This window comes from Penicillium samsonianum (genome assembly GCF_028829775.1).
Source record: "Penicillium samsonianum strain IBT 33392 chromosome Unknown utg000009l_segment0_segment0, whole genome shotgun sequence".
In the NCBI taxonomy this organism is placed as follows: domain Eukaryota; kingdom Fungi; phylum Ascomycota; class Eurotiomycetes; order Eurotiales; family Aspergillaceae; genus Penicillium; species Penicillium samsonianum.
The window spans coordinates 94,254-106,527 of NW_026643267.1; the positions used below are offsets into that span (position 1 = coordinate 94,254).

General features: G+C 47.6%; 4 protein-coding genes across 4 annotated transcripts; 2 read left to right on the top strand and 2 right to left on the bottom strand.

Annotated features, from left to right (window-relative positions):
* Positions 1 to 4,905: 4,905 nt before the first annotated feature.
* N7471_013107 (uncharacterized protein) lies at positions 4,906 to 6,833 on the top strand (the record flags this gene model as incomplete). The annotated part of the gene is made up of 2 exons (XM_057285826.1): positions 4,906 to 5,230; positions 5,305 to 6,833. The coding sequence occupies 2 exons, from the start codon at positions 4,906 to 4,908 to the stop codon at positions 6,831 to 6,833; spliced, it is 1,854 nt and encodes a 617-aa protein (XP_057129151.1).
* A 623-nt stretch (positions 6,834 to 7,456) lies between these two features.
* On the bottom strand, positions 7,457 to 8,889 carry N7471_013108 (chitin deacetylase CDA6; the record flags this gene model as incomplete). Its single annotated transcript, XM_057285827.1, has 2 exons — positions 7,457 to 8,622; positions 8,679 to 8,889. The coding sequence occupies 2 exons, from the start codon at positions 8,887 to 8,889 to the stop codon at positions 7,457 to 7,459; spliced, it is 1,377 nt and encodes a 458-aa protein (XP_057129152.1).
* Positions 8,890 to 9,078: 189 nt separating this feature from the next.
* Positions 9,079 to 10,607, bottom strand: N7471_013109 (uncharacterized protein). Its single transcript, XM_057285828.1, has 2 exons — positions 10,203 to 10,607; positions 9,079 to 10,148 (listed from the first exon to the last, which is right to left on the bottom strand). The coding sequence occupies exons 1-2, from the start codon at positions 10,592 to 10,594 to the stop codon at positions 9,467 to 9,469; spliced, it is 1,074 nt and encodes a 357-aa protein (XP_057129153.1). The 5' UTR covers positions 10,595 to 10,607; the 3' UTR covers positions 9,079 to 9,466.
* A 568-nt stretch (positions 10,608 to 11,175) lies between these two features.
* Positions 11,176 to 11,771, top strand: N7471_013110 (uncharacterized protein; the record flags this gene model as incomplete). The annotated part of the gene is made up of 2 exons (XM_057285829.1): positions 11,176 to 11,333; positions 11,396 to 11,771. The coding sequence occupies 2 exons, from the start codon at positions 11,176 to 11,178 to the stop codon at positions 11,769 to 11,771; spliced, it is 534 nt and encodes a 177-aa protein (XP_057129154.1).
* Between the last annotated feature and the right edge of the window lie 503 nt (positions 11,772 to 12,274).

Genomic DNA, 12,274 nt, shown 5'->3' on the forward strand with positions numbered 1-12,274 from the left:
ATGTCAGCGGCATTCGGGACTGAAAAAGTAAACAGTTGTCTAATAGGGCATACTCTGTCTAATATGGGCATACTCGGCATGCCGTAGCTGCAAATAAATACCCATTGTAATTTGGAACCCAGAAATGATCACGACACGACGAGATTCACAATTAGATGCTAAGCAACCTATTCTGAGACTGTTGTGGTCGCAATTTAGCCTCGCTTTCGTGTAAGATACGAACCCATACAAGTAAGTAACCAACATATTCTATGCCGGCCAACTCAATTACTAGATTTTAGTGAAGGCAAGGAGCGAAATAAAGTTCAGCCACGTGCCATCGCATGGTAACAGTGATGTCGGGGCGGAACCTTAAAGATCCGTTTCGAAAAGACGCTATGATAATACGAGAGCGAGGGATCTGAAACAACCTCCATTTCCCATTTACGTCCAAACCGCCCTGCTACCTCGATTATCGCTCTATAATGTTGACTTATTTATATGAGCGAAGTAAAATAGCATCCTGAACACTATACTCTAACCGTTAGCGCCAATACTGAGCAGAGGGTATTAGTTGCGCGGAGAAAATTTGCAGCGGGACGCTAGACAACAAAGTCAGAAGCCAGCGAGGTATCCAGTATCCAGTATCCAGATTGCTGCTTTCTCCTAATATAGCAAGAAAAAGTAGACATAGCAGGTACATAGTCTTCTCTGGCCCACTTGGTAAAGCTTATCCACCCTTTTGTCCACTCTTTTTTTTTACATAAGCCTTAGAATGGAAATGATTTGTTCAGTGATCATGGTTTATGACTGATTTGATCTCGATCCATTGATCTCCACGCACAGTTACGGGCTTTGTTCCTTTGAGCCGTTAATGTCCTTAGCGTCCTTACGAACACTCGATTATCCCCATACAGATGCCTCTAGTATCTTATTACCATCCAATACAAGGGGGGGGGGGACTATAGCAGTTTTACACAGGAACTAAGGGATAATCCGAAATAAGGTTGGTGTACATATTACTCCAACTATTAGTCCACCAACCAAAAGGGAGGAGCATCACCATGTTTATTGAGCCAACGAAAGGTATTTCGAGGGGTACCTCATCAAATGACACACCTGGTAGCTATGATCTCGAGCGTATGTATTGCCTGATCATAGTTGAAGGGACTTTGGTTTTTCCATTCGACCATCTCAATCGAATTGGAGGCTGGATGCCAACTTCACCGAGTGATCACCAGGGGACAATAAATGACGCGGAATTGAAACAGTGCAAATTGATATATCTGCTATGTGGGTGAGATGGCAAGGTAACATCCGCGCTACGTCCGTGAGACGTTGACCACCATGCACCTTCACCGACCGGCCATTTCCCATAGCGTCACATTAGCGCACATTTAAAGCACATCAACGCACATCAACGCACATCAACGCTCACCACCACACTTGTTGAGAGAAGTGATTGTACTGTGTGTGTTCTGTTGGAGGTGGGATACCTCATCTATTTACATATTTATTTCTAACCTCTGCCATGAGCTTTGATCACAGTGATATTCAACTCGATGGCAACCATTACCAAGGAAGCCAGTGACCATTTATCACTGTTGTGGCGGGCCCCATTAAAACCTTTAAAAAAACATTTTCAAAGGAGGGGGTACCCTGCAGCTTAGTCTCTGTTCAACACCCGTGAGGTGTGGGCATCACTTGATGCCGAGTCCTCTCCGAAACCATTCAAATCATTCCGTGCAAGAGGTTTGGTGAACCCATCAGCAATTTGCTCTGTGGTTGGAACATACTTCAGTTATACTGTTCCAGCGCCTTGGACCTCTGCCTGCCACTTGCGTTGGATTTCCATATGTTTTGTGCGGGAGTGGTATTGCGGGTTCGAGGACAGAGCGATGGCACCTTGGTTGTCACCCACAAATGATCGTTGCGGTTTTTCCTTGGCTCATGTTTAATTTCTTCATCTTCGTGTCCCGAAAACTTTAAAGGTGCAGTGTTTTTGATGGGTTAAGTACAGACCTCAACTTATGGCAATCTATAGAATGTCTCCATGACACCCAGTCGTACTTAGCCCCTAACGCGGTGATCAGGTAATTTTCTGACGAACTGAGGGAGTGGTCAAATACCACTAGGACCCTTCGGGACAGGCTTATTCATCGTTCATCCAATTTCCCCCTAGTATTTGTACGGTATTCCGGGGAAGTCCGGTGTTGTAACACGCCGAAGCTTATTTGTATAGACCCCTGAGATCGTTCAGCCGATCTTAAGACCTACACTCAATCATCTGATTCTATTGGACATGTTCTGTACTAGCCAGTACATTCCTCATCCTGACAAATAGTCTAATTGGATGAATGTAAAGATCTCGGTGTTTGGTTAGTCCCCCCACCCCAAACAAGGCCCCATATGCAGGGGGCTCCACTGCAGAGTGCGGATTGAGACTTCTGTTCCTGGAAACTGGGGTCATTTTCATTTGCATGGAGAAATTTGTTAGCTTATTGGCGATCAGTATTAGGGGCGGTTTCGGATACAATTTGCACTGTCGATCTTGCACGAAACTGATTCAAAGTAACATAGGAAGTTTCCCGAACGAGATGAGAGATTCAACTGCTTATAGGGACCATCTCTTGAGTAGAGCAGCAATGTGTCTGAAATGGCACCATGCTGTGTAGTGATTTACGATGGTTGCAGTCTCTTCGGTCTATCCCTCAGAGTCATACGAACAATCTCACCAGAGCATGAATGTGAATTCACATGTGGAACATCCCATTTCCGGCTCAGGTGTAGCTCATGCCGTACCGCGATTGATATATGTTGTCATTCTATTGAAGTAACCTTGAAGGAAGAGACACAGGACCGGCTGGCAGCTGGGGAGAGCATAAGTGCAGGCTAGGAATGAGAAGTTGACAACACCTCGCAGACTGCTAACGAAAGAATCACGAGGATCCCCTTTTAATTCATCAGGGATTCCAGTGAAGTCCTAGTATCAGTATGTTATAGTACATGTAATGTTTTTGAGATGTCTAGTAGGTAAGTCACGGTGACATACCCAGTGCATTGTTCAGCTGCTCTTACTTTGCCCTTTGCCCGGCCCAGTGAAATATCTGCGCTGAAGTCTTGGCAGTGCTGCCAAATTGGTATGCATTGGAAGCGAATATCGGCGAAAGGGTGCTCGGATTTGATGAAATGGTAGCAAAAAAGAGGAAAAAAAGGGGGGGGGGGGGGGGTTTAATCCAATTTTTTTTGACTTAGACTTAATCACGCATAATAGTAATATCTGGCTTATTCACCCCTTTCCCTACTTTTGTTGAAGATGTCACGCAAGTGGAGGAACTTTATGTTGACCAAATACGTTTTGAGGCCTACTAGTCTTGGGATGGGTACTTGTGGAGAGGAATTTCAATATGCTATGTACATGCAGTGTGGTTTCATCTACCTGGATGCAAACCTTGGAATTGATTTAAGCTACCTAGGTATTATATATGGAGGCATTTCTCATGCGATAGCTTGATTCGCAAAAATAATAAATATGTTTAAATAGATTGGAGGATCTTCTGGTACAGAACATTAAACAATGTGTACAATGATGCGTGAATCCCCCACTGAGCGAAAAAGCTGTCAGACTTGAAGATAGCATCTTTGATATAGAGAGTGATCACGCTCATCATAAATGTCTCGGCAAAACCTCGCCATGAAGGTCCTTGGGGCCTGGGAGTATGAGTTGAAGAGGCGAATCTGCCGTTGTCTTCGGTCTTCATATTGCAAAATACGATAATGTGACACAATCGATGTGCTAAATTAAGCACTAGGGTGTTAGTTGAGTTCAAGTTACAAATCTAATCAAAAGAAAATCGGTATTGCCTACCTATATCCAAGCAGTATTTCACTTGTCTTCTAAGTTCCAAGATTGGTAGATAATGTGTGGGATATCGTTCGAAGGAGATCATATGATACTTACAGTGTCTACCAGTGTCAAAGAACATGGATGGTATCGGTGTGGATGCAATATTGAGTCGGAACTTCCGAGTCGAAGGCTGCCCAGGTGTTGCTGGGGGCCATGGTGGGATTATATAGACTCAAGTGGATTCCGCCCGCCCGAGTCTGAAAGTTTGAAATTTGGAAACAAAATCAAGAAATGCCGCAAAACACTTACCCTGGCTGGACAACTCGGGATCAAATTCCGCATTTAGCGCGGATCTCCCGCATGTGCCTGGTGGTGGGTCGCACAAACTTGTTTGGACCCACAACACATTGGGGGCCGTTGTGGTGATCGCTTGGCGCCGGCACCTAGATCCATGGATCACTAGCTCAGAGAATACAATGTGGAAGGTATGTTGTAGAGCGACGAATGTCATCGAAATGGGCAAATGGGCAAGTTTCTAAGAAAAGATGGGAAGCAAATCTTTCAGGAAGAGCAACTCTGCATTACGAATTCATGATTACTCGTCATTTCGTCTGCTCTGAATACAGAGTACTTCTTGGGAATCGGCATCAAATTTCAACTGCCTATCTTAGGTGAAGTTCTATAGATGAAAATATTCAGTGCATCTTGGTCCTCCTGGTATTCTACTTGTACATTTGTTGTATAAACCCTGGGTTTCTCAGACCTGCAGAGCCTCGTTTTCAACTTTGATGTTGTTGTGGTGGCCCTTAAAAAAAGACACAACAAAGCCACATAAGCGGCTGACTACTTTTGTACATCATAATTTAGATAGTCAAAAAATTGAAACTCATAAAAAAGAATTTACTGACCATGCTTACGCATGTCGTCCAACATCCATGGATGCCCAGGTGAAGTTAAATAAGAGTTTATCATGCATCCTTATCATCACGTGTTGTCGTGTCAGGGACGCGTTTGTACGACTTTCTTTCCGCCCAATGATTAGAGACACAAGTTGTGATAACTCTGACAACTAAATCCCAATGAGTTTGGATCGTATCATTCAGGATTCCGATGAGGATGAACCCTTTGAGGGGGATGAACTCCCCGCCTCTGTCAACCCTATCCACCCCTCCGAGCCTGCATTGCAGCAGGAATATCAACATGCCCCCACCAAACAGACGAAAAACAATGCCTTGTATGAACATGGTCCTGCTCCCGATGAAAGCATCTTCCCACAACTGAACGTCAATTTTGATGAGTTCCTCCAATCGCAAGAAAGGGGCCATTCAACGCTATCGTCGTCGCAGCAGCGGCGGGAAGACAAATGGATCCCCTCAACCAGTGAGGGTGGAAGTGGGTCGGTTGGTACGATGCGATAGCATAGTTTGAAGCACAAAAATCAAGATGTGGTCTATATGCTGATACTGAAGATGATCTAGGCGCCATGATGACGGAGATCGGAATCGCGCAGCGAAGACTGCTGGACGACGACCCTACAAGTGCAAGCCTACTGCTCCCTTCTACGCCCGCGCTGTACCCGACAGAATCATTTCAGTCCGCGCCATTTCCTACCATAACAAGTTATCACTCATACCAGATGGATCAACCGGAGAGTGGCAGCTTCACATATAATCCAGCACCCATTGGCGTCTACCCCGATGCAAATCAGATTTTGTTGCCCACCAGACAGGTTACCTATGACTTGACTCCCCCTAACACCACTAACACAATGGCTTCGCCTCCGAAAATCGTTCCTCACCAAACTACCGAGCCCGTCATGGAACAGGAGAACCCACATTCAAACCCACAGTCAAACCCACCCCACGAAGCTTCACAGCCCAAATCTCAGCAGACGGGTCCCCATTCCCCCCATGACACCGAGCCTCTCTCCTCCGTTGTGTCTATGCGTTTTAGCGAAGCCAAGACCACCACCGCCGGAACCAGTCTCATTTCCCCGCAGCAATCCCAGTCAAGCACGCACGACGAGCTCGCTCTGGCAGCTGTCCAACCAACTGTGCCAGATGTCGAGACGGCCCGTGCAAAGAAGAAGCGAGGACGGCCCAAGAAAAAACCCGTGCCAGACAACGACGAAGACGATGAGCTAGCCAACTCTCGGGACCACGAGTTCAAACACCCTGGCGCAAATGGTGCGATTGACCCCTCCGATAACGAAGAGACGACGGAAAATAACACCCCGAGCTCGAGTGGCGTCTCCGATGAGACTGACGAAGAAAATGTAGAAGCAGTCCCCAAGCCTGCAAAATCAGGACCCAAGGAGCCGAAAAAGAAGAAAGCCAAAAAAAGCAAAACAACCCCCGCCCCGCCTGATGCCGATGACGACGTGATATGGGTGGACACGAAGCCTCTCAGCGTGGAACCTTCAACCGGGAATGCCACTCCACAGACCGAAACCCCAGAGGCCCCAAGACAGGATTTACCCTCCAATGATTTGGACTCGAACCCTCCTGTTGCCCCCCAGGCGACAATCCCCGCAGTTGAAGAGAAGACACAAAACCCCGAAAAACCAGCACCCAAGAAACGCGGACGCAAGCGAAAGCAGACAACCGAGCAAGCGGAAACACCATCCGAGTCCGCAGATACGCCCGAACCAAACAAGCCACCCTCCGGAGCCCAGACTCCGGCGTCGAAATTGGCTGTCGTTGTCGATAATAGTCCTAAATCCATGCTGGAAACTAACACGGGTAACAACAATACGTCTGTTGTTCAAAGCAAGGACCAGAACCCCCCTCCACTTCCTGGTCCTGACCATCTCCCTGAAACTACAATTGATACCCCTCAGCCCCAGACTCCTTCGAAGCCCGATGCTGCATCTGTCAATACACCCCAGAACGCAGGCAAGGGTCCGGATAAGCATAGTCCCATCTCGGCGCGGAGTGGGGTGCCTTACCGTGTGGGATTGAGTAAGAGGGCGAGGATTGCGCCGTTGCTTAAGATGGTACGGAAGTAGGGAAAGGTTTGTGCTCTCTTATTGATTCACCTTTTCGTTTCGTGTTTATTATTGTCCTTTTTTTCTTTGATTGGGTTGGTCTGTTGCTGCTCTTATTCTGCTATCATTATACCCCTCGAGAGAATGTTCTCGGCGTGCTGCTTTACTTTGTTTTTGCTTGGTTCTGTTTCTGTTGGTATTGGTATCTGCATATCTCCCATGCTTGCATGTCTATACTCACCCATTTATATGAAGTGGAAGAAAGGTTGTCTTATTTCATATCATTTTGCCCCAGTGTGTGTGACCAGCGGCAATTTGTCTCGCGATCTTCTCAGCTATTCTCAGAATCGAAAAGATTACATTTATTTCGAGGATCAGAGTAAAACTTTCACGGTTAAAGCATAATATGAAAGCCTACGATAATTAGTCGAGGAGAAGACGAACTTTTGTATTGTATTGCAATTCTGCTACCTGTTGTTGATTCCTATTCCATGAGCTAACCAACCATGCCATGTCTGCCGATAATTTTAAACGAATGGATTGGCCACAATGAAGCCACAGCATGTAAGTATAACTATAATATCGACAATGTAAAACTCGGCCAAACAATCATGGCAATCCAATCCAAAGATCAAGATGATGCATCACATCCACATCGCAACGATCAAAGCAAGGAACAAAGATGTTGCAGCCGCAGTTCCAATGGTTCGGAAATCAGAATCAGCTTCCGACTTGTGACCCTCGGTTTGAACCTTCGGATCCCAGGCATCGCCATTGTAAGGAGCCTCAACGGAACAATATCCGGCATCCTTTTGGCAGCCGCTTCCACAATGACTGGTGGTGTTGCCGCAAGAGTTAGTACTACCACAGCAAAAGCCATAGGTAGACCCAAGGCAAGTGTAATTGGAACCACAGGAGCCGTCCCAAGATATCGGCTTGTTGGGATCTGCCGAATTAGTCTTCTTGGGCTTCTTCTTGTGAGTGGGCATCCGGTTATCTTTGCGGTACCAGAGTGGCCTGGGATCTCGGAGACAGTCACCAACGGTAATGGCGCGATAGCCCTGCCGCTTGATGCCCTTGAGCATGTGCTCCGTGAGGTTGTGGACAGTCTGCTCATGGGCGTCATGGGCAATGACAAGCCAAGACTTGGTCCGTGGATCGCTGTACAAGATCTGGTGATCAAAGATATCCTTGGACCGTTGAATCAGATCCGGACTATCGTTCTTGTAGTCGTCCGTGTCAATGTCATACAGAATTATGTGGTACCCAAGCTTGCCCAGCTCATTTCCGCATTCTGTGTCAGGACTGCAGCTGGAATAGGGCGGTCGCATGTAAGTAGGGAAGTGTCCAAGAATATTGCGCAGCGCAGCTTCATTCTTTTCAATCTGGTCACCGCGTTGGGAAGGAGTGATCTTGCTGAGGTCCTCATGCGACCATGTGTGACTAGCGATCTGGTGACCACTCGAGTGCATGCGTTCGATCAGCGAAGCCCACGGCAAGCTGAGGTCATCGATAGAACCCTTTCCGTTGTTGATGCCAGTGATGAAGAATGTCGCCTTCGCATCGTATTTGTCAAGCAAATCGAGCAGATCGCCAGTGTAACGTGTCGGGCCATCGTCGAAGGTCAATGCAACAGTTCCGGGGATAGCGCATGAACGAATCTCGCGAGGGCCGTACGGAACTTGACCGACGTGAGGACGGGGGATTTCCTTGGTTGGGGGTCCATAGGGCGATCGGTGAGCGTCACATTTACCGAAGTCAATCTTGCAGTCTGGAGAGCGACAGTGCGCCTTAGATGTGCCGCAGAAACCTATCGTGGAGATGCCATCAGTAAGCTGCTCAACCGAACAGAATTCTGACACATACCCGAACCAGAGCAGCATGTACCGACTGGACATATGCCGATTTTTGGGCCACAGCGATAATCCAAATTGTTGGGGGCATCACGAGTGTCCAAATGAGACTCAGTTTCTGGTTGATATTGTTCAATCGAGACCGTATGCACAGGACCGGCGACATGCAGTCTAGCAAATACACACGTCGCCAATGTGGTGACCAAGGTGGGATGAATACGCATCTTGAAAATGGTATATAGGGTTATGTTATGTTCAACTGGGTATGCAAGAGGTAATGGTTTGGGATGATAGCACGAGGTGATTCGGGGTGAGAGTAGAAGAGAGAAGAGACGAGCAGGAGCAGGACCTCGGGGGAAAGTAATGGATGAGCTAATTTCTACAAGAGGAAGAGAGGACAGAGAAGGAAAGAGCGAGGAAGCTTCGAGGCATTTGTTTACTTAAAGACACAAAAGGGCAGGAGCAAAGATCCTGGAAAGAGCTCCCAACCTTTACATATCCATGGATAGGCGTAGAAGTGGATGTTGACGCGCTTGTATTCAATATGAACGTGGGTATCGTGAAGTCCATGGCTGTCTTGGGCATCGGAGGGTTGGCCTAAGAGCCCAGTACATTTTTCCTGCTTGAGCAAATCACAGCCTAGGGGGTGCGATCAGTATGATCATGACGTGACCACATATAGCCAATTTAGATCAGATGCAGCACATCAAGCTCGTGTAGCAGCCCTCAGCATCACTGTAAGGGTCTAGGCTACAGTGTCGGTCAGACATCTATCAGTTGTAGGCCAGTGATTATGGTAACTCAGTTTGCCCGAGTAAGGTTATCCTCCCCGACTGCCGAGAAGACAAAAGGAGCAAGGGTATCCAGGTGTGGGCCAAACTTCGCAGGTGCGGTTCTTGCAATGACGCCAATTGCAGCGATCAAGTGTCTACGCTGCACCATGGAAATATTGGAAGACAATGTTTTCGTCAGATTGGACACAAAGCCGTTGAGCTGGTTGTCAGAGAAGTGGAGCACAAGCGCCGAGATGGCTGCCAAGGCGCGCTTGGTGACAACAGTTCCAGCCGTGTCGTTTTGGATGATGGCCATGACGGATACTTGGAGGGCAGCGAGCTCCGACTCTTGGAGAAGAGGCCCAAAGCATGTCACGACCTTGATGAGCACATCGATGGCATCGCTGCTGAAGCCCCGTGATGGATCCTTCTCCATCATGCTCTTCACCGTTGATCCCCGCCGCCCTGTGCTTGAGGGTGTCGGCCCGGTCAAACGGGGGACCAAGACCTTCGAAACTGCTGAGTATGCCGTAATCGCATTTTGAGATGCAGGCTGGCCCAACTGGGGACGAGGGAGGGTATCGACGATGACGCGAAGAGCAGTGTTGGGGACGGATGTGTCTATCGTCTGGGAGGCAGTCAGGTTGGCCAACTGCTCGAGGAGAGGTGTAAGGGATTCAAATGGCAAGCGAACTGCGAGAGGACCGAGACTGTTTCATGTTAGAGATCAGCAGGACAAGAGGGGAATAATGCTTAGTACGAACCATTTGAGAGCCTGGTTCTGCACGTCGCCGTGTTGATCATCCAGGGCCTTGAGCAGACCTTCTGCGAGTTTTGTTGATGTGCCGCGGTCGTGAGAGAGGAATGAAGAGTTCGGGTTGGTCAAAATCCCATATAGATCGTTCAAGGACATGTATCTCAGGTCGGCATCGGGGTCATCAAGCTTCGCTAGCAAGGTGAAAATTGTCTGCTGGGTAACCTGGCGGTCCGCCATATTTATGAGGCTGTGACTGTTATTGGTAAATGAGGTTGAGGGGAAGTCCACCCAAGGTGACAAGTGAAGCAGCGTATAATGAAGGCAACCGGGGAGAGCTTGCGGTGGTAGCTTTTGATAAACGCCGCAACGTGGGGTGTTAGCGCCTAAGGTGTCGATCATTTGTGGCCTGAGGCACTCATTTACAACTACTCGACAACTTCTCAAAATGTCGAGTTACTAACAAAAAGTATCTGTTTATAAACAGCTATTCGATTCTAATACCTACATTGTCATTGTATCCTGAAGTTTAGATTAAATACTTGAATGTTCTCCAATTTTTTGATCTGATGATCAGTTGAGACATCTGGATCCACCCGATATCGAACAAGACCACTTGGGCAACCTCCAAGACTGCCAGTTATATTGATACCATACCAAGGTATTAAAAGTTGTGCCCTAAAAGTCTTCTACGAGTACCAGTTACTATTCAAAATCACCCAACCCAACGTGTTCTTCAAGTACCGAATACCTTGCCCAGCCACCTCCATTACATCACGACGCACAGACCTCGGAAACAACCAAGCTGTGGTCTTACGACACCCCGTTTACCTGCGAAAACCGGGAAGCTTTGTTGTAGTGCTAACTTGACTTTGTACTCCTCAACTCTGCTACTACCTAAACAATTCACTCCCCTTAACCTATAACACTTGCCATATTCTCTATTCCTTCTACTCTATTCGTACCCGGGTTGATACTACACAATGGTCTTTGCGCGCCGTTCAATCTTCCGCGCTGCGACTGCAGCTCAGTCCTTCCGTGCCGCTCCCGTGGCCCGCCAGTCTGCCCAGCTCCTCGGTCGACGATTCAAGTCTACTAGCGGCAGCTATCAGCATGGGCATAAATCCAGTGACTTGCCTTGGTGAGTTTGTGTGCTTGCTTCCAAGCAATTCGAATCGGTCTCCTAATTTCGTCTGGTTATAGGTTGGCGGCCTCTACTGCTGTGACCGTTCCAATGGTCTTTTACCTCTGGCCTTCCGGTTCGGAGGGACACCACGACGCCCACGGGGACGAACATAAGGACGAGCACGCGAAGGAGGACGGCGAGGTAGAGGAGACTTCTGAGGAGAAGCCTGCTGAGGATTCCTCTGAGGCGGCGTCTAAGAAGGAGGAGAAGACGGACTCGGAGGATAAGGGCGAGGAGAAGAACAAGGAAGAACCTGAGGAGAAGAAGGAAGAACCCGAGGAGAAGAAGGAAGAACCTGAGGAGAAGAAGGAAGAGCCTAAGGAGGAGAAGCCTAAGGATGATGATTCTAAGGAAGACAAGGACGACAAGAAAGATGATTCTAAGGAGGAATAATCGAACAACGAAGAACCTAAGAAGGATGAGTCCAAGGAGGATGCTGGAAAGAGCGAGAACAATGATGACGAGTCAAAGAACTGAAAACGCCTTGCTTCGCCTCCAGCGGCCGCAGAACTAAGCCTGTTGATGATGTGTGATGTCCTTGCCCCATACTATTTATGTGCCTGTACCTCTACTAGATACGAGATATGGGATACCAGTCATGTTAGCGTGTCAAAAAAGGTACAACGATATATGTAGTTTATTGGACCGTTCTGCTGGTCCGTCTAATGTTAATGAAAGCTGGTCATTTATACGACCTCTAACTGACAATAACGGGAAAACAAGAAGAGAGATGAAGACAAGCAAACCAATATATCCACTAAAGTTCTACACACAAATCGGATCACGGAGTATGAGTTCTAACAGCACGTGACACATAAAGCCCTTTGTCCGGGCAGTGTTTGAAAATCGACCTGGGTAATAACCCTGCAGGGTTCAACATATTTTGAATAGAAGGC